This window comes from Pygoscelis adeliae, unplaced genomic scaffold, assembly GCF_000699105.1.
Source record: "Pygoscelis adeliae isolate BGI_AS28 unplaced genomic scaffold, ASM69910v1 Scaffold7, whole genome shotgun sequence".
NCBI classification, from domain to species: Eukaryota; Metazoa; Chordata; class Aves; order Sphenisciformes; family Spheniscidae; genus Pygoscelis; species Pygoscelis adeliae.
Genome location: NW_008825268.1, coordinates 1,305,111 through 1,327,873, shown reverse-complemented (window position 1 = coordinate 1,327,873; position 22,763 = coordinate 1,305,111). Strand labels below are relative to the sequence as shown.

Genomic DNA, 22,763 nt, shown 5'->3' with positions numbered 1-22,763 from the left:
TCCATTAACATTTTCTGAAATGTAATTTGTTTCCTATTAACCTAGGGGAAGAAATTAATGAAAATTTACTGTGTTGAGCTCAGAAATAAGTTTTCTGGAAATGAAGCATTTGAGTTTTTTATATATTTATTGAATATTTAGGACACCAGCCCACAGCTCTAGGCACTGTGGAATAGTTGGAAAACACAAATTTCTGTATGTTAAATGTCTCCTGTCCAACTTGCAATTGCATTTTTTTAAAAGTTTACAAATTAACAAGAAATTGATAATGCTGTCTGTCTGTTCTCCCCTGCCATAGACAATTGCAGGAAGCCTGACATCAGAAACCCCTAAGCACTGGCAAGAAGAAACCGATTCTAATTTGTGTGAAATATGAGGATACTCTCTATTTATACCTCTCCAGTGTACCAGATTTAGTGTGACATATCAGTTTTCTTACCCTGCAGAGTTCTGCTGCCTTTGTGCTGTGTGGTTTCAAAGCCTTCTGCATCCCACAAGATTTAGGCCACAATCTTCCTCATCTTCAGCCTGCAGGGAATGTTCTCCCAGCATCTCATGTGTAGTTGAACTGTTTTGTCCAAGTAGTATAAGTGAGTTTGTGTGTCAGGATCTCTCTGTGGCACCATTGTCAAGCACTAGCATAAGTATGTCAGTGGTCAGGTATCAATAAATGATGGGGGAAAAATGCCAAACAGACCTTTTAAGGGCTGGAAACAACCCATTTGCATAGACTATATGAAAAACTAACCTTTTTTTTCCCCCTGTAGGACACATAAAATCAAGTATAGAGCTAACACAAAAGCAGGACTGGTCTTTGGGGTTGTTTAGTCTAGTGTTGGTGGATTAAACTGAACTGTGTTGCTATGCTTTGGTAGTAGTTTGCTTGAATTCATGCAAGGCTGCTAGAAAATAGATTGTTTCTTGTATGTATATGTATATAAATAACACAATATTTTATCAGAGTAATTAGCTGTTATGGCAGTGTCAGAGTGCAGGAGAGAGAACTCTGTTGTATCTCTCATTCTGAGTTTTTTCCTCCTGTGATCATTTATCGACCGTGTCAATTGCTGTGAAACACTATTCCATCTTTCCAATTTTATTCTGTTAGGCCTACCTTTTCCTCAATTCTTCCTTGTAAAAAAAGCTGTCGCAGTTTTGTTTATTTGAAAAGATGCCCTTTTCACATTCCTTATCTTACAGAGACTTTCTGCTCAAGTATCTGTCAGTGTGTCCTTTATGCGTTGATTGCATGTAGATTTCATTCTGTATTTGAAATGTACTTTGTCTTCTCCCTCTCCCCCTATGTATATGTTGTAGCTGCTACTTCTGCATCAGTGAGTCACTGGGAAAAGGGTGTTTTACAATTCTTGTTCTCACCCTTTGGGGTATGGTACAAAAAATTGTTTAAATGTGTATCCGGCATTTCTTCCACGCTCAACCATTAGGACATGGGAAAATGTGAAAGACGTGGGATCCATAAAGTAAACTGGCAGATTGAAATGGCAGCATTTGTTTATTCATAGAATTCTTTATGCTGAGCCTTTTCACTTCAAAGGGAATTGTAAAACAACCAACGAACCCACCCTCCCATCATTTGATCGTTTATCATTTGATAATTTGAAGGCAGACAGCAGAAGAGACCTGACTTGCAAAACTGGATTAGTATTTTTTTCAGAATGTCTTGCAACGAATCCAGGGTAAAAATGTCAGGTATTTTACTACTGATTTCTTTGTCTGCACATCTGAGAAGTAAAAAAAAAAAAAAGAGGAGTTTGGAAGTTGGTTTGTGTTATGTATTTCTGCCTCACTCTTTCTGTGGAAGCATGATCTAAAATCCTTCAGGGAGGAAAAAAAAAAAAAGAACATCAATAGAAAAAAGTTACTGAACTATAGGTGTTTCAACAGGAACTCAAAGAACAGAATGAGTTCAGATCTTAATAGCACTGCTACATCTCTAATTAGTTCCTTTCTAGCCTCTCCTCTGTCCCTAGCTAGTAACTGTGGTAGGTGAGCAACTTGTGTGCTTATCTTCTCCCTTACTGCTTCTGAAAGGTGTGGGAATAGTTTTCAGTTTAGTAAGTAAATTCTGCCATCTGGTGATTGCTGATGTATGTGTGGGGTTATTGCTTTGATGGAATTTGGCCTTTTGAAAGGGAATTTCCGACTGTCTCTTTCCTTGTCCTCTTTTTTCCCCAGTGATAGGACCTGGACAGGTGCTTTTACAGGAGTCTCAACACCTGCAAAGGCAGCGGGGGTGCCTCAGAACAAGCCTTGCCAGTCCGTTACACCTGATTTTTGCTCCCAGCATATTTTTATGATGTTTGTAAACTGCAGCACAGTGGCTCACAGCCTTGTAGCCTTGTTATAGCTAAAACTTGCTACCTCCGGCTTTTCCTTTCCCTCCCCAGTTCCTCTTTCTTTCTACACATACATTATTTCTTTCCCCTGTTGCCCACTTGAATGCCACTCCTGGTGCCTTCGTGCTCCCAACATCCCTCCTGCTGTGCTGCTGCTGTTGTCTCCTCTTCCCCTCAGCCAGCTTTGTTGGACAGGGCTAGCATGGGAACTATGCTGTACCTTGCTTCTAATTGGCAGGAATATTTGATACAGCATAGGATTCCTGATGAATGCACAGCGTCAAAATTGGTATTAATTTTTCCTTTACAGCAGTGGGTAAGGATCTCTTAAGCCAACCAGCCTTTTACTGCTGCTTCTGCAACAGTATTCCTTGTCCTTCTTGTGCAATCCTGTCCTCTCTGCAGTTGGTGTCTGCGTGCCGCATAGAAGCTGTAAAAGTCAGAGCTGAGCACAGAGTGATAGCACAATGCTGGCTGATTTCTCCAGTGCCCCTGGATGTACTTGGTGAACTCAGCTGCGCTCATTGTTTTGTTTGCTTTTTGGGAAAGATGCAAGGAGGAGGAGGCTCAGGCAACTCGAAATAGCATTCGTCTAACCTCAGGACAACTTTTTCATCTATCAGGCAGAGAAAGAGTTGTCTAATTAAGCGTCAAGGACGGTGGAACACAATGGCAAAAATGATCATGTCTTTCCTATGTGGGGTGTACCAAACCAGGCATCTGTGTTTAGAAAAGGCCTCCAGTCCCAAATTCACCTACACGTGTCATGGGCCCCAGCCAACTCCAGGGCCCTGCCATGGCAGATAGTAGGTGAAGGAAGGGATTTCAGGCAAGGTGCTTGAACAATCCTGTGCCTGTACACTCAAAGCCACGGGGTTTTTAATAGCTATTTTAGAGAAATGTTTCTTGAGCAGAAGAGTTTTACAACTTGTCATCTTCCTAGTGTAAATAATTTTTGGAAGAATATTTGGCTAAATCATGTTGAAAGGACAGCTGGCCAAATCAATAGAAACAATTTCACCTTTCTTCCCTCAATGGAGTGTTTATGCCATTGTCTTTCTTAGTAAACTGAATTTTTCCATTTTTTCTGTAAAAGGTGACCCTGTACAGCTGACTGGATGGCACTGGAGCTCTTCAGCAGTTATCGGTGTCCAATGACTTTAGTTACAGTTATCTGGGGGTGCTAGGATGATCAACATTTATTTCTTGGGATAAACATAATGGTTTTCAAAAGGAACTCTTTAACCCTGTTTGCCATAATCTACAGTAGTGATTAACAGACAATGTTCTTCCTCAAAGCCCTTTTGATTTAAAAATAAAGGAATAAAAATATGGTTCCTTTACTTAATGACCAGTGCACTGCTGATCTTCAGTGGATGGTAGCTGGTAAGGATGCAGGTATAAAAGAAAAGGCATTTCCATTATGTCTTTTGAGTCAAATGTAGGCATAAAATTTTATAAGACCTAAAAAACTTAGCAACATAAAAAAAGTACTTTCTAAAGAGTTAAAAGTTTAATGTAAAAGAAAGCTGTTTCAAAAATAGGGGGGGGGTCAAAATGAACTGCAGTTTAGACAGTAAACACAATTAATTCCTTTGAATACCTAGCTAAGTTGTTTGAAACCTGTAGGACGTGCTATGCAGCCACGACACCATGTGCCAGTGAAGTCTGATGAGTTGATCATACTCTGATCCAATGGGGAAAGTTGCACTGTTTCTGATGAGCTAGCTTTTCAAAATGTCTCTTGAAATTAATTTTTTTATTTGCTGCTAATGCATACAGAAAGAGGAAAATGGTTCTTCTTTCAAACAAAAGTAAGAAAATTACATTTAAAATGGTAATGTCCCTAAGGGAAAAGATATCTGTGCTGTATTGTTTAGAGGGATGTGTCTCAGCATGGTATCCAGTTTTCAGCGGTATAATAATTCTCTTGAGGTTCTCAGGACCTCTAAACAAGGTCAATACATAGTTTGGGGAAAAAATGGAAGGATGGTCTTATATTGCTCTCTCTGGATATGAGTCTTAGTGAAAAATACATGTATGAAGTATGTGTGTGCATTGTAGATACAAAGAAAGAGATTTGAATTCTCAGGTAGTGTGGCACTGAAAAATGCTAGGCAAATTCCCTGTCACAGGCAGTGTGAAAAACCATTGTATGCGTGAGGACAAACACACACCAGAAGAAACAGAGAAATATATATAACCAGAGCTTGCTATTGCAGCTGGCCTTCATATTTGTATATAATAAAGTAAGTTGATGAACACTAGAAATATATACTGATATCTGTAAAAGTGGAGCAAGAAGGCTGTCATCTGGGAGAGCACTGACTAGCTACACTGCGGCGACAGACGCTAACACCATAACACCTTTCTGCATTTTATTCCTTTCTCATTTTGGAGAGGCTTGCTTCATGGGTGGGTGTGCATTTAACGTGAAGGCCTTAGCTTAGCTCTTAGAATAATTTTTTGAGTTTGAATAAGAAGAAAGGAAGGAAGCAGATAGTACCTGCAGCTACACAAATAAGAGCTTTAGAAGTCATTAAGCGGAGTGAACTGTCTGTATTTAAGCAGGGGATCAGTGGAACACGGCAGCGCATGCGTCACTGGTGCTGTGTCTGTGCAATTCTTGCTCTTCCTGGTGTGGTTTTGCCTTCACCTTCTACCTGAATCTTGCCTTGTGCAGCCATGGTGTTATCTGGGGAGAAGCCTAACACTCTGCAGCAGTGGCTTTGGAAGAATTTCAGAAAGCCTTTTAGGAAGATGGTTGTATGGTATTTCTGCAGAACACTATCACAGGGCCCTCACAGAAAATGTTGGACATGTCTCTTTCTTGCTTCCCTTGAAAAAAGGAAAAGTTGGCTCTCAGTAACAAGACACAGTAACAAGAACAATGGGAGCTCTAGCAGTAGTTAAGCAGAGAGGACCACAGCTCACAGCAACCTGTGCACTGGCAGGTAACGAAGACGCGCAGCTTGATGCTGAAGCTGGCAAGCTTCTGTGTGCAGGGTGCTCCGTGCCTCTGCACACAACTGTGGCTGGTGGGACGGTGGGTCACTACCGTGGATGCTGCCTGAGCTACGGCTGCTGAAATTTGTGTACTGCCAGTGATTTTCTGCATTTCTTTTGCTTGTGGTTAGCTAATTAATAATTTGCATTTGTTATGGTGAGGGAGTTTATGGAGAAGTGAATTAATACTTAGTTTATATTAAAGAACAACATGATTGATGTGCTAATTACACGGATACTTGTTCTCAATATTCTACTTTATTATATACAAATATGAAGGCCAGCTGCAATAGCGAGCTCTGGTTATATATATACACAATAACAAGGGCAAGATGTATTATTTTTCAGGTTCATAAAACGCTTTTTTTTTCACTGTGTACAAGTCGGACAAGAACTGGAATATCTTCTCACTGGATATGAGGGAGCTGGGAATAGGGGCTCCTAAGTGTGTAGTGCTGTGTTGATATCAACTGCTCTTCTGAGCAAGTGATATAAGTACACAGGGCAATAGTTAAGTTTAAGGATGTAATTAATCCTTCTGACACCAAAATAAATCACACTAGTTTGTTGTTCAGCTCTGCTTTGTGGAGCTAATTGTGTACATAGTTATGCATGTAACTTAAGTGTTTGACTTCATTACAGACAGAACTTAAAGCACAATATAGGATCATGTTTTAAAATATCATAGTGACTCCATTTCTGTATCCCCCTCAATTAGCCTTGTTCTTCCACGTTTGCTTTTATTTGGAACACTTGAATTTGTACAAAGAGCCCAGATTCCTCTATTCAGCTCGCTGTATGTGCAGGAGTAGGTCTTAAATAGAGCATTATAAAGTTCTGCTATTATATACTCATGTACATGCATAATATCTGATTTATTTATTATTTTTAAGAGAGATTTTAGGTGTGGTTTAACAGACTGACCTATTTTGGTACAGCTACCTTCTGCATTTTCTGAAATGTAAAGCCTTAATGGCCTGAGTACATTTATTTGTACAGGTTTGCAGGGGTAAAATAAACTACACCAGATATATTTCGGAAGATTTAAAAACAGTTTAAAGTAGATGTTTCTATAAATCCCTATTTTATTACTGTACGTGCAGTTATTTCATGGAATAGGACATAGGGTATTGTTTCCTTTTGCATTGCTGCTCAGTACACACAGCTGATCAGTGGCATTTACAGAGGGAGAATCAAGCACATTAAGCAACTGTTTGCACAGTGCTATATGCTGAAATACTAAGTCAGCCCAAATTCCTATGAACTTTAATGGTATTTTTTTTCTTCTAAGCAATTCTCTGTGCAAGTCCCATTAAATGAACAAAGGATTTCTACTGATTACGTTAGTTTTAGCATCTGGCTGCAGGGATTCAAGCATGAACACTGCAAAACTCTATCCATGTTACATGCAAAGGAAAAGAACATTTTGGCACGTAAAGAAATCTCTTGATGTTAAAAGAGATTCCTGTGGCTATAGCCCCAAACACCGCTTTGAAAGTGTACCTCTTACTGACCACTTACAAGCTGTAATGAGACTGATGGATAAAAATTAATTTGTTGGCACAGACCTGGAAAAGACCCCATTTCAGGGCAGATTCTGCATATTACAGGTATGGCTCTGTGGTACACAGCACTACTATAATCGCTTCTTTTTTTCAAGCAACATAGGGAATTTTGTAATACCAGGCCCTGGACTTGCTATGGATGTTCCTTCGGATGTTTTTGGTGTGGACTCCTTTTTCAGGAGTTCAACATCTCCATTGCTGGCATTATGAACTTCCACTACACATAACAAACTGCTCTGCTCTGCATAATACGATACTGAAAGGCCATGTGGGAGAGAGCAGTGCGCCTGCCACCTTTACTTGATAAGCTGAACCTGAGTACTGGTGTAGCTCATTTACTGACTGAGACTCTACTTCCAGCTCTCTGTAGCTATTGTAAGAGATTTTTGTCTGTACAGTTGCCATTTTAAGAGAAAGAGTTTAAGCTACTCGTGGTCAGATTGCTTCCTTTTTTACTCCGCGTGGTAGGGGAACTGATGAGGCTCCTTTTAGATGAGTATAGCTTCATTTAGAGTGGCTTCCCTAAAATCTATTGTTCGATATTTTTTATGTTTCTGTCTAGTGGATATTATTATTTGTTTGTGGTGTGTTTTGTTTTTTTAATTTAGATGGTTTTTAATTAGAAAATGAAACAATATTCATATTAAAATTGAAGTTAATATGGTGTAAAGTATTCGGCCAAATTGGAGTAATTAATGGTAATAAAAATAGTCCATGTAATTTCTGATTTAATGGTGATTTAAACTCTTATGTTTCTGCATTTGTAACATTAAAGCAGAATCTTTTGTGTTGTTTTTACTTTAAGCAATCTACTTTAAAGTACTTATATAGGAAGCGTTATTTAGTGCTTTTAGGATTACACTAAACTAATCTAAGATGTGCCTCATTAGTTTTCCTACTACGTGGAATAAAAAAATCTCCAGCATTGGTCTTTAAACTGCATTTTGCACTTCTAGAATTACCATATTGATGATTTTTTTTCAATGACAAATAGACTATAAAGTTCTGTTGCACTCTCTACTTCCTAGCAGTTCTTAAATTTACAATAATACTGAGCTTGCAATAGGCATGATGGGGGGATCAGTCTGCAGTATATATTGATCAAATGTAGATGGTATTATACAGATATTAAAATTAGAATGTGTGATAGAGCTAATACATACTATACTTGATGGGCTATTTTTGTAAAGCTGATCAAGAATTGGCTTTTAGGTTGCTGGTTTTTAGTTAGTACAAAGGGATTATTTTTAGTGGTACAAAATACTCCGATATTTTGAGTTTAGAGGAACTGGGGTTTGTACTTCAAAAAAAAAACCTTGCATGGTCTTTCTGGAGATATTATACAGATGTCACACATATAGGCACTGCTGAAAAATATACAGACTCATCAATGACTGAACGGGCAATCGATGAGTATCCTAACATTTCATCCAGAGGGATTCTCTAAAGCAGCTGTTGGCAACCTTTCATATGTAGCATGCCAGATTCTGTTCACTAAATAGCCAATGTCTTGGTAAAAATATGCAGCAATGCAGATATGCTTACCCTCAAAAGGAAACTATTCTTTGAGGTTGTGCTTCATATCTTTGCTTCATTAGAAGCAAATCTTGCAACTCTATACATGAGATTTTCTGAATGACTTGTGCAAGATGCGGTGCCCTAGTTCATCCATCTTTTTTTTAAAGGCATCATTAGTTTTTTACAGAGTAGATGGCATAATAATAACACTTCCTATAAGTCTAGTCTCTCTTGTGTTGAAAATAAGCAGAAACCTCTCTCTTCATTCATAGTCCTCTGACACCTTAATGATACACTAACGTCTAGATGTATTAAAAAAAGACTTTAGAAAAATTGCTATTGATTTTTCTGGTGGCATTTGATCAGATTCTCAGAGGTCCTTAGCTCTCTATGGGCTCATACTGGTCTGCAAACCAAAGTTTAGGAATCTGGGGTTTTTTGTCTTTCATAAACAGATATGTGATGCACATGTTGCGGGACAAAAAATGGTGGCAGCAAAATGAAACCGAGATGGTTTTAGCTCTTTTAAGACTCAGACATAGGATACCAAACACTTAGAAAACCATACGTCTTTCTGTAAACGGACTCTATGTTTCTTTCCATTGGAGTGATGGCAGAGTCTCACAGCACTACAACAGGCAACTTTCTCCCTCTTTTTCCTGCTCCAGAAGCAGGACTGTGTAGTGTACTTTAAAAGTACATATTCGTTACTTCTCATTAATGAGCACTGAAGAAAGCAGCAGTTGTCTTTTGAGACTGGTCTTTATCCTTCATTATAGCCCAGTTTGAAGTGAACCAAAAGTCATTTGGAAGCAGGATAAATGCCGACCCTTGAGGTTAGTATTGCTATAAATTTGCGGTTGTTGAAAATAAACCATCGCTTTAGTTGTGTGTATGTTTTTATCCTTCCGACACAGTTTACATAAGCACTGTCTTTGCAGGAGTCTTGCTTTTGGATGTTTACCACAGACAACAACAGCTAACAAAATGGTTACATGGAGGGACAGAAAGTCTTCTTGATACTGTATGACACTGTGTTCAAGGAGGTTAATGGCAGCAAGCTAATTCCATGGCACAGCAGAAGATTTAGGTTGTTGGGACCATCTTAAGATTTAGAACCACTTCTGAACATACAGCTGGGGTCTGTAAATGGTAGCAGATGGTGAGAATGCTAAGAAAGGTGAAAAATTGAAATCTGGAATCCCATCATTTTCATTTGGATGTGACTTGGGAAAAGGCATTTTATTCCAAATATGCTTTGAATTGAAAATTTGAATCTTTCATGAGACTGAGTCTTCGGAGGCTTGTTCTGTAGATATCAGTAAGTCTTGAAAAGCATCACATTTTTAAAAGTATGAAGACAACTTTCAGATAATTCCTTTCAGATAACTCCTGCAACTTGACTATAAGGCTCCCATATATATCAGACAGCATCATGCTTACCAGCAATAATTTTTAATGCAGATATGTTTACATGATTTCAAACTCTTTATACTCTACAAAGGCTAGAAACACTTTAGTGAAGAATTTACAGGGTCTGGTATGTTATAGTTTTTGGGTCTAGGAGGATGTAGAGAAATATGTGGCAATGCAGAGATTTGACCATGGAGATTATTATGCTGTGTGCAGTCAATGTTCATTACATGAAATATTTTCAGTTCTTTTTTTAAAATGTAAATGTTGCATTCATTGCTAGGATATTAAGAGGATAATAGTATAAATGGAATTTGTTTGAGAGAAGAGTGGGAAAGCAGAATGAAGAAGTCGCATATTTCTTCTATCCCAAATTCTTTTTTGCTGCACATGCTGGAAGTTGAAGGGAATTCTAAGACCTATTTCTAGTTTTCATAAAGAAATGTGGATCTGGGTCTCTCTAAGGTTGTTTTCCAGTATTGAAGAGTTTTGCTTTCTGCTTTGCTCCCTGTAATACCTATGGACAGCAAATTGGGGGGCGGGGGGGGGAGGGAAATTTCAGGAATTTTTAACTTCATTTAATAATGTCTGTAAAGATTAATCCATTTTTAAGGAATGATATGGTAGAATCTATCCATCAGTAAGTCTATAATTCTATAAGTCAATCTTTTCTATGGGTAATCTCTCTCTGATACAGTAAACAGAGTATAATATGCAGCTGGAGAGTGAAGCTGGCCTCATTTTAAAGTAAAGTTCTGTAAAAATAAAAAGAGGATAATTAACTATTGCAACAATTTAGCAGAGCAAATAGCGGCTTTTCTTGCACTTAAGGTTTTAAAATATGCATTGTGTGCCTTTCTAAAGGATAAGTTTTAGTACAAACCAATGTAATGGATTGGGCGCAGGAACCTCTTAGTTGAACTCTACAGCCTGCATCTCAGTTTGAGAATTTGCTTGGGAAATCAGTTCCATTCAGTGTTTTCATTAGCAATGAGGGTGATGGAATACAGAATAGCTTATAAAATATGCAGATGACACCAAGCTGTGAGGAGTTGCAAATACCTTTCTGTATCAGATCAGAATTCAAAATAAACGTGGCAATTTGGAGAGATGGTCTGAAATCAGCAAGATGAAATTCAGTAAAGTGCCATATGATATATTTAGGAAAAAGAATTCAGATACACAAATACAAGATAGGGAATACCTGTCAAGAGAGAAAACGGGTAACAAAGTCTATGATGTATTGCTGTTGCAAACTAGCAAAATGTAATTCTGGAATGTGTGAAGAGGGATGTGTTATTTATAATGTAGGGTAATTATTTCAAATTAGGGTTAGTGAGGTTTCAGCTGACATTGTATCCATGTTTGGTCATGACTTTTAAAAAAGTTTAGAAAACGGGATCAGTTAGAGAATTGAGTTTGCCTAATTTAAGACAATTTTAGTAACAACCATCTGATACATGAAGATTTTAAGACAAAACGTAGAGAGTAGAGAGTAATTTTTCTTCCTATTCCTGAGAAAAGAATTAAGGGAAATCTATGGAATTTGCACTCAGAGAGATGAGGGTTGTGTTTTTGAAAACACTGTTTGAACTATGAACCCCAGAGAAAAGCCACCTAGACATGTTGTAGAATCTCCTTTTTAAGGAGAAGCTATACAAATGTATATTGGGTGACTCTACGCAATTCTTCCTTAGCACAAGACTAGGTGATGCCTTTCAGCATATGTTTCTGTAATTCTGTGCGGGAGATGAGAGTAGAGCAAATAGTTTGAAAAATGTCTCTTGAAACATCATGGAAATGTTGAACGGCCTCCTTCAGTGGGGAAAATTGCACAGCTGTTGGGGCAGACAAGATACTCAGCAGAGCTTTGCAGGCCACCGGGGGTCTGCAGCCTACAACTTAGGGATCATGGGACCAGAGAATTACCGTGATCCTTTCTGAACCTAAAATGCATTTCTCTCTCATACATATATGTCCAGTTATGAAGATCATCAGAGGAAGAACATGATTTATAGGAATCAACTTTGCCTCTTAGTCCTAACTGCGAAGAAACTATTTATTTATGTAACTTTCTTCCCACAAGATTTTCCATTAATTCTGTTGATGGAAGCATTCTTCAGCATTACGGTACTGAAATAGAGCACAGAGCATAATACCCTTCCCTGCCTTCAAAAGTGAGAAAGAAACACAAGAGGGAAACTCACCTTGAAAAGTTAATGCCTTGGTTTCTTATTAATTTAGAAATGTGAGTTGACAGTTTGATGCTCTAATTGCAAATTATATTTTTAAATATTTTCTTTTATCAACCTTGATAATTTAACAGAATCTACCAACTGGCAAGTTTCAAGTAGTTTTTGTTCCAAACTCTTATATACCACAACACTGCTCCTAATCATCTGTGAAAAAGCTGCCATGCAACAGAAGACTGGGAATTGCTAACATTAATGATGAAAACTAATTCAAACCAGGCCACAGGTATAAGCTTTTGCAAAAGCAATCTGCATCTTTTCAAGCTGGTCAAGCTAAAATTGCCTTTTAGAGAAGCAGTTTGTCTTTCATTACAAAGGAAGACAGTACCCAACAAGTACCTAATGCACAGGGCAAAAAATAAGCAACAATTATATATTGAATAGGGAAAGTTTTATGCAAGTTTGCCTATGTTGCCTTTCCCTTTGCTTCTCTGCCTGTGAAGCGCTTCACAATCACAGGTGCAGTGTAAAAATATATGGGCCATTCCTTTGCCAAGGTTTGCACAGGGACTAACCCTGGTTATCTATAGCCTCTTCCCTGCTGCTCTAGAGAGTTGTCCTGTGAGCTGCAATCTCTTTCAGAATAGGCTTCAAAACTCTGCAGGTCTAATCCTGTTTCAATACTATTTTGAATGCTGTAATTTAATACTCATATGGGACTGCCTTTCCCTAAAAGAAAGTAATTTAGCATATTTCATAAAGGAAGTGATAGTAAAAGATTAGTTACAAGGTGATGGGTAGTATTAATCATGGTATAAATCATTTCAGGCGAGGAAGTACAGCTTTCACTCCAGTGGGATGATACTAGAAAGGGACATGGCTATTTTAACATTTTAATTGCACCTACTTGTTTGTTTCTACTTTCATTCTCTCTTTTTCTTTTTGGCTTAATTACTTCTCCTTAAAGTATGCTGGGTACCTAGTAAGTTGACTGAGCTTGAAAATTGATTCAGATACATATGAAATAAGAGCTTGTGAGCTACTGGAATCACAGGGAATGACTCCCGAGTTAGTTGTTTTTTTAAAAAAGCACCCTCAGTCTTACAAAAAATACCCCAAACTATTTGATCTGTCTATTGTTCTATTCACAGTTTTGCCATCACCTAAACTGCATGACAATTTAAATAAAAAAAAAAAAACAACCAAACCAAAAAACTCCATAGATTCTGCAGACTGAAAATAAACAGTGGCTTTCTCTGTGGAGTAAGGTGGATATCCTGCTGCTTTGGTTTACGGCAGGTTAGAAATGCACTGTTTCTGTAATGTCTAACAGCTGACATTGTACACAAAGTGATTTTTTTTTTTTTCCCCCCAGCAGTAATTATCAACAACCTTGTAAGCAAAAGGAAGGAATGAATAAGTAAAAATTCTCTAAGAAGTTATTCAGATGCATGCCGGTTGTTATTTACAAGCATTCTAGATAAAAGGCTTAAGGTTACGTTGCAGAGGTTCACAGTACATGAGACTATAATGACATAAACAATTTGCATGTTATTATACAGGTTCTAGAAAAATCCTCTTTCTCTGATCTGATTAAGGACTCTATCTTGAAAAGGATTATGTATGTTTTTAAGTTAATATGCTGTGAAATCATCAGGACTCCTGACAGTGCATAATTCAAGAATGTGCATGTATCTTCAAAGGACTGAGACCTAAATAAAACACATGCAGATCAACAGGATAGTTTTGAAATTTTTCTAAGATTTGATGCAGGGCCAAGCTTTGCTGTTAAGAAGAAAATTATTTTAGACTGGCCCAGCATGTACATAATCAGATCTAATGCGGTAAAACCTAGGTAGGTTACAACAGTCAGCTAATACAAATTAGTGTGTTTTGATAATTGCACACAGAGTGGATAAACAGAAAGTGATCAAAGACAGAGCATCACAAAATGGACTTTATTCATTTCTCACTACAGCTGTGTCTATATGTGTGAGTTACAATGGTGTGTTTAGTACAGTTATTTGTGGAGGCATTGTTATGTTGTATGGAGTGTTCACTTTCTGAAGTTGTTTTTTGTTGAGAGGAGAGCTGGTTTTGGCACGTTAGAAAATGTGAATTTATTCTGCTTCTTCACAAGAATAAATATTTTTGCTACTGCTATACAGTTAAGATTGAAGATTTTGTGTGCATGGTGAATAGAATAAGTAAATTAGCTAGCACTGTAAATTATGAAGTCTTTTGACCTTTTAGAGATATGGGTTTAGGTTTCTGGAAGACTATTTTCTAATTATTTTCTAAGGTGTACAAAGATCTGCTGGGCAGTCTAGAAGGTTAACTTTAGGTATGTTGAGATCTTAGCAAGTTTTCTCCCTCCCAAACCCTGAGTCATAGGAGCTTGGGAAGCAGCCAAGAATTTCACTAGACAGGATAGAGAATTTTAAGCATTGCTGTGAGTGAGATCTATCACTGACTTCCAGACGGGCATTTACGTAAATGAAACAAAATATATGAGCTTTGTGATACGAGTGTTTTCCCCTACTTATGTTCTTTTTGTGGTTTTTGCTTTATCCTTTTTTTGTTTGTTTTAGCTCTTATTTTCTCTTTTGAAAGCATTTTTCCTGCTTCCATTTTGTCATGAAAAGATAAATTTTAAGACCTCAAACAGGAATGCAAAGCTTTTCAATTATGCTATCTTTGCATAATAAAACCCTGAATTAAATGTCAGGGTTATAATTATTGCTGAAGTATGCTGGCAAGTGAGACTGGATAACTCAAGCCAGGATAAAAAGGTAGTAGAAATAACTATATTAGAGAGGTGTTGTTCAAAGAAGGCATATTAGGATAAGTTGCAGGGGGCAAAATGATTGATTAGGGTTTTGTGATGTGTTTTGTTTTAATATATTGGTGAGTTAATCTTGGCTGAGGGCCAAACACCCACCCAGCTGCTCACTCACACCCCCCCCCCTCCCTCAGCAGGGCAGGTGGGGAAAAGAGGCTGAGAAAGCACATGGCTCGAGATAAAGACCAATTACTGTCGCAGGCAAAACAGACTTCACTTGGGGAAAATGAATTTCATTTATTGCCAATTAAAATAGATTCGGATATTGAGAAACAAAGACAAACACGAAAGCAGCACCTTTCCATCCCCCCTCTCTCTCCAGCTCCACTTCGCTGCAGACCCCTCAACCCTTCCATGAGTTTCTCTCTGGTGCGCCTTCCTCCTCACACTTTGCTCTTGCTCTGGTGTGGGCTCTCCCCACGGCTGCAGTCCTTCAGGAAAATCTGCACCAGCATGGGCTCTCCATGGGCCACAATTCCTGTCAGGAAAATCTGCTCCAGCATGGGCTCACTGCAGGCGATAACCTGCTCCAGCACCATGGAGCTCCTCCTCCTGCTTCTCTCACCTTGGTGTTTCTCACTGTTTTTGTTCCCTCCTCCTCTCTCTGTCCAGCATTTTCTGCCCTTTCTTTAATATGTTTTCGCAGAGACACCACCAGTGTCACTGATGGGCTCTGCCATATCCCACAGTGGGTCCATTGTGGAGCCGGTGTGAACCGGCTGTGCCTGGCTTGGGACAGTCCCACCTCTTCTGACAGAAGCCGATGCTGCAGCCACCCCTGCTGCCAGCACCTCCCCATTTACACCTCGTACAAAATGCTTCTCTTTGCTTTTGTTTTTTCTCATTCTCACCCCCACCACACCGCCATTACATAGATAAGGAGGAAAATAAGAGATGCCAAAAGGTGTTGCAAACAAAGGGATTAATTGCATGTTTTCCTGTCGCTCCCTTTCTGCTCATAAAGAGAAAATGAAGGGATTTTCGTGACTGCCAGCTATCGCCTTTTGGTCCATCACGCGGTAATAATTGGCCTTTCTATTGATCTGATTTTTTTTTGTGTGGTCTTCTACCTCTTTACCTCTCATAATTTTAGAGGTTGACCTTGATTATAACTAGATCCTTGGACTGCGGTTGCATAGGTGATGAAACAGTGCTGATCCTCCACACATAGCAGCCACACCTGGGACCTAACTGGATGGTGGTGGGTGTTTTGCCTCAAATGCTGTTGCAAACACAGGAGGTCGAAAAATGTGGTTAGGTCGTGCAATCTGCCCATCCATTGCTACAGAAAACTGTTCCTAATGGTTTGGTTAACTTGTCTTGAGTCTCGCTGCAACTGGCTAGTGACCAGCAAAATTGGGACTGGAATAGTATTTAGATTTTTAGAGCACAGTCCAGCAATATAATTAAGTATATGTGTGTGAACAATATCACTGTTTTCAGTAGGGCTGTTGATGTCCTCATATTTAGGCACACACTTGTTCTTGTTTGATGCTGTAATCAGTAGCCATCCTCTAGAATTCAGTGCGTGTTATGTCCTTGCCTTCAAAACCCACTCTGCTCTTCCATTCCAACACACCTAGAGAGCCTGATGGTAGAGGAAGAAATACCTGCAATTTCCCCACAGTTTCCATTATAAAACCGAGTTTTTCAGCCATTTATAACTTCACCCAAATGTAACTGCTCAGACCGAAATTTCCTGTGCTAGGTATCGTGATCGCAGAGAAATTTTTGTGTAAGAAAACGCTAGCTAAAATGTTTCTGTGACCAAGAAAAATGTGGTTTTATTTTTTTAATCTTGGAGGAACTCTGCTGTTCTCATATTTTGGAGCAAGCAATGCAGCAGAAGAGCTTTCTGGTCTGAAAGCAGCTACTGGCATTAACAACAATCCTCTTTGCCAGTATCCGGGAACGCAAATAAATTTGGTCAAATAATGAAGTTCTAAAAATTACGTATCACAAGTGATATTCAGTACAATGCTGTATTAGAATTTGGCAGCTAAATGCTGTCTATATCGAGAACATACTTTTCTGTATAACTCCTATATGTGAAACCACAGAAAACTGGATTTTGTCCTTATTTCTGCCACAGAGCAATTGGGTGAGGCTGGATAAATCACTTAGAGTATTAAGTTGGTCATTAATTTCGCATTCTTTATTCTCAGAATGCCTAATTTTGAGACTATTTAGGTTAGGTTTTTATTTCCAGACTCCTCCTATTCCTGCAATCTCCTGAGATCTGTAGGAAGCTAGTAAAAAAGGCTGAATATGTGATGATTTTGTGAGATATTTTAGCCACTAAAATTATTTTAAAATTCTAGGGGGTTTTGTATGCCTTACTGTCCTGCATCTGTGCAATTGGGCTTAACTGCTGTTATGCCTTAGCAGAGGTTTGAGGTGATGCTTTTATTGTTTCCTAACTGCCCTTCACATATAAGCACTGTCTATTTTGTGCATCGAATGAACTGGGGCTCAGTAGGAACATTGCTACCTTAGGACTTGAAGGAACCTCAAGACACCAACCAGTCTGTTCTCCTAACCACGATGGAAGCAATCGACATAGGTAATACGTGATAGGTGTGCTGAGAGCTTTAAGAACAGGCTAATGATGGCAGATGGCTATCGGTTCCAGTGTTTCAGAAACCTTATTGCCAGAAAGTTTTCCTTCACATCCAACTGAAATCTCACCTGCCTCAGTGCAATGTAGTTAGTGTTTGCATTAAAACACACAGTTAAGGTTATGCAGACAGCTTTGGATTTAACACTTTTTAACCTGAAGGTTGATTTTATATGTGTGAAATGATCAAATGTAGTACATGCTGAGACGTAAAGTATTTTGCATCTGAAGTTATCATATTTTTATTTATGGTTCAGTCAAAATAAATTAAAATAATCGATGATTGTTTTGAAAGCAAATTACTGGGAGCACTATATATCTACCATGGCAACGGCTGAAGAGATGAGAATGTCTTATAATGCCAGAATGAGTTGTGTAAACATGGGCATTTATATACTCAATAGCAGCAAATCTCTGAGAGTTTTGGTTTTGTTTTTTTTTTTTTTCTTCTTTGCCAAGTCCCCTCTGATCCCACTTCTATCCCAAAGGAGGAGGAGGAGAAAACTAATGTTCCTATCACACATGTTCCATTATTGATTTCCATTCCAATCTACCCAAAGTCTTCTGTGCTGGAAATAATTAGACCCTGTGAACAGAGATGAAGCAAAAATCTATACAATGCTGGATTGCCAGAAATGAAGACAAGGGTGCCTAATTAATGTTGCATATAGAACGCCTTTTGGATGAATGGGCTTCCCTTTCTCAGAAGCAGCTCAACAGTGGTTATGTCACAAATTTGCTGTTAATTAAATAGTGTTCACTGTGTGCCTGTAAAAATGGCATGGAGAAAAAAAACGTTGGACAGCAAGCAGCATTTTACAAGAGCTCTGCAATTAAAAGAAAAGCCTGTGTAAAATAAACTTGCGGGCTTCATACTGACAGCAAGATACTTTCTTCCATATGAAACTCACTTCATGGATTGTCTCAAAGCTCTTTAGGAATGTCTAGTCACTGAAGAAGTTTGGACATTTCAAAAGTTGGACTGGAAGTGCGTTAGGAGTGTTACAGACAGGAAAAATGTTCCTGGGAGCTGAGGCAGGATGAATGACAGCACAGCTTGCATCCATAGGCAGCTGCAGCCAAGCCAGTGGGTAAGGACTGTTCAGAAAGCGAGTCAGATTCTGGAGGAAGCAAGTAGGTTAACTTTTCCTTCAGTGAAAGGTGGACTGAAAGCGATTTAAGTTAGACTGTGTAACACATCTTGGGAACTCAGAAGGCAGGTATTTAGGAAGAATGTAAGAGAGAGAACTGATGGAAAGTCTTCACAACAGGCATGCACTCGACAAATAGCAGAAATATCTGGAGGGAAAAACTGGAGGGTGTCTGAAGGGTATCTGAAGTATCTGAAATAGATTAAGAGAACAATGTAAGCTGTATCCAGATGACACTGTTTGCTTGTTTGTTTTCTCCAAATAACACAACGATAAAGTTGTTCCCAAAACAGAAAAATCCAGTCTTTTAACTGCATCGTAGACAGGCCTGAATCGGTGATTAAGCTTCCTGCAGTAGCACGTGCTGTCAGTGGTTTTGCAGCAGGTGTCCTCTTCTCCCTCTGTAGTCTTTCTGAATCCTCTTCTGTTTCTTTTTCCCTTGCCATTCCCTTGCGACATCCAGAGGAGCTTAGGACCTTGTTGCTAGCAAGTAAAAGATACTCCTGTGCCGGTCTTGCTTCTGTGTGGTGCACAGCCAGGTGCATGCTGGTGAGGAAGGTCCTCTGTTTTAGAGGCTGAGAGAAGAGAGTTGTAGCAGCCCCGATGGATTTATCTTCATAGTTATTAGCCCACTCATTTTTCTGTGAAGCTGGTCTCCTTTTTAGCAGTCCCCAGAATAACAGTGCTACATGCCTATGCATGCTGCAGAAAACAGCAATGGGATTTTTGGTGTGTCAGAGGTCTCTGATAGTAGAGGGATTCTGAGAGAGTTGTTCTCGTCCTGTAATTTGCAGGCCACTGGCGTGCCTTCTTTCAGCCTTTAATTCTCTCCTTTCATCTCTATTCCCTCCTTGCTCTTCTAGGTATCTGCTGTGGCCAATCTAAGAAGTGATACGATTGCTCTCTGTGCTTCTCTGGAGAATTTAAATAGCATCATTCCCTCCTTCTCTTTTCTCCCTGTAAATGCAAAGGAAGTTTCTCTTCTTCAGGCAAAGAGAGAAAACATTTTTTTTTCTCTCTAACAAACTAGAGAATGAGTAAAACCCAGGCTCCTCGGTCGAGCAGATGAGTTCAACTGATGAATCTGTAGGAATCTTCCTAGATTGTGCCTTAAACTGCAAGAATAGATGTATTTTCTGATGAAAATCTAGTTGACATAAATATGGTTTTAGCATGGATTTGATAAGAGGGTATTATTTTTCCCAATATAGTAGAAGCTGTGGTTCTGACTTAGGAATTTTATTAAATAATTTGAGTGCAGGAAAAAGGTACTATTAAAAAAGAGATTTTTATAATAGTGTGCCTTCTAAGACTGCTCTTTTCTTCTCATTTGGCTACTCAGCATCTTCTTTCTCTACTCTGATTCTGTTTTAATATGTGTTTTTCTCTGCAAACTGTTGGTTCTGATGCACAGCTGAAATAGGAGCACACACAGGTTGTGATTCCTCTCCCCATTGTTGCATTTTGATTCTGAACTCCAGATTTAATCTATTTAAATAATCTAATCCTGGGACTTAAGTCAACTCCTAGATACTTTTTGATGTTCAGCAAATCGTAAAACATTACAATAATTTAAATCAAATAACCAAATCCATATGAAATACACTACTTGTTATCTTTCCAACAGATTTATTTTCTTCCCTGAATCCATTTTAAGTTGCACTGCTGTTGCCAAATCAAAAATAAACCGAGTTTTCAGTATAGGGGTATGATAAGCATATGATTTCCATTACGTCCCAGTGTGCTACATAATAAAAAATGAAAACATGTAAAACATTTTGAGTATAGAATTGAAATGGATTTTCTGACCTAGTCCCAGTGAATAGGTGCTAAACTGATGGCAAGTACTGTAGCTCCTGGGCTGTAATTATCATTTGAGTTATTTCTCAGTGGCAGGAGACTTTACCCCTGTTGGCACAAAGGAAAAAAAGAAGACAAAAAAAGCAGAGTCCTTTTGTCCTTTTTCCCTTTGGCCATCAGCAGCAGGCTGACAAGCCAATGCTTTTGAAGTTATTTTGGGTGTGGAAAAAAGTGATTCACATTGGTTCTACTTGTTCATATGTCATCCTGTTGCATGTTTGTAAGAACATAATATAACAAAGTATTTTAAAACATATTTGAGTGTTTTGATCAACTGGAACGTCAAGAGAGTGTGAAAACAATTCCAGTTTCACAGAAGTCAGTCATGTTTTGCTGTTTTCTTCAGTAGCAGCAGAAACTCATCTACATAGCATATATTTTAGATTCTTATGAGCATAGAAAGCATCACTGCTTGTTCAGTCCCTCCAGAATCAGTCCTCTGTAGCTGTTGCCCTGAGTTAAGTGAATCTCACTACTGTGTATTTCACATAAAATGGAATTGATACAGAATATAATCTGCCTTTCTTTTCTGTTGTAGCTTGGCTTTACATCCCCCAAAAGACATTGTAGTCACTGGCAGTGATGACCACCTCTGGAAAATGTGGGCTTTACCTGATGGGAACATCATCATGACAGGTGAAGGTCACACTGATTGGCTTTCGGGCTGCTGCTGCCATCCAAGGTTAGTGCAAACAGTCCCCTGAACGAGCACTAATCCCTTCTGGGGAGTACTTGTTTGCTATTTCTTTGTTCGCTGGCCTGCTTTGATGACTTTCTATTCTCAGTGTAACCCTGCACTCTCTGCTGAATTTCCAAACATATAGATAAATGTTCCTCTGGCTTTCAGTGTGTTGACTTAAGATTGATTGCTTTTAGTATTTTGTACATCTTAAACTTTGTCCACGTGCCAGTGCACGTAACAAGCAGTAATAAGCTTTTTAGGTCTCACTGTATTAATTTTCGCCGTGTTCATGCACTATAACAAACACTGTTCCGTTATTAATACTACAGAAAAGTTGATTTCTTGTATTAGGCATTATTTGTCATATGGCTAAGAGTATTCGAGTTTATCTAGAGAATAAGAATATGAGCTTTCCTCCTTCCTCTTTATACAGATTTTAAGCTGAATTAATAAATGAAAGTGAACATTGAAAATAAGAAATAAATATTTAGGTTACAAGGGTCATGGAAATAGGCCAAACATGAAGTAGACTTCTTGGTCATTCTGTTGAAAAATAGAATGCCATTTTACTCTCCAAAAAAAAAAGATTCCATTTGTTAAAACTGAGCCTCTATATGTTAAAATGATTTTGCATCAGATTTGTAAGGCTGCAGTTGTAATAGAGCTCTTTACTGTTAATATAATAAAGGTCTGCCAGGCTACTCACCTGAGGTTCACTTTTAAAGAGAGCATTTTTAAACCTCCAACCTTGCATTTTCATTGTATTTATTTTATGAAGCAATATTAGCTCTTTCCTTCATGAGAAGGAAAAGTATCCTATTTCATTTCATGGTTCCTCCTGATTTCTGATATTGTAATGAGTTAGCAAATGCACACACAATCCTCTAAGCACAAGAAAATCCCCTCCCTGTTTTCAAAACCTCAAGAACACAGAGTCATGCTTTCTGGGATGAATTAAACATGCACTTACTCTTTTCTTGCATCTCTTTCTCCTATATGACACAGGCTTTTTCTTAAGATGCTTGTTTCACAGTGTTTGCTTTTTCAGGTGTATATCCTTAGAAATAATTTTATATATTTAAAAGAAGACAATGATATTTGACTTAAATAATTATGTATAATGCAGGAGGAGAGAAATGGAGGGCTCAGCTTCTTATTTTAAGATGGTAGGAAAATTTTTCTGTTACTGAATGACAGGTTGCACAGAGTTTGTGAGCATGCTGGACATCCTAAGTCTAACTGGCAGATAAACAGGATGCTGCCTTGCCTCTTACCTGTTATGAATATAAAACTCATCACAGGGAAAGAAAGGGAAATACAATTAGAAGAGCATGTTATCATTTATAAAGCTGCCGGGCATGCTAATCAGATTTCGATAATGCATTGTTACCATGACACCCGCTGACTCAGAGACTCAAAACTATTTTCTCATTAGTCTTTGACCAGAATACAGTCCTTTCAATAGGCTTTCCTATTTCTCATTCAATTATTGAAATTAAAATGAGTTGAGGTACATCATTATTCTCTTACAGTATAAATTGACTCCTGCTGAGTGCTCTG

At 38.5% G+C, this 22,763-nt stretch overlaps 1 protein-coding gene across 1 annotated transcript in view; it reads left to right on the top strand.

Moving 5' to 3' along the window:
* The window catches only part of SPAG16 (sperm associated antigen 16), a 418,055-nt gene that overhangs the window by 183,573 nt on the left and 211,719 nt on the right, over positions 1 to 22,763 (top strand). The window contains 1 exon segment of the mRNA XM_009329669.1: positions 21,060 to 21,203. Within this exon segment, the coding sequence (XP_009327944.1) occupies positions 21,060 to 21,203 (144 nt within the window).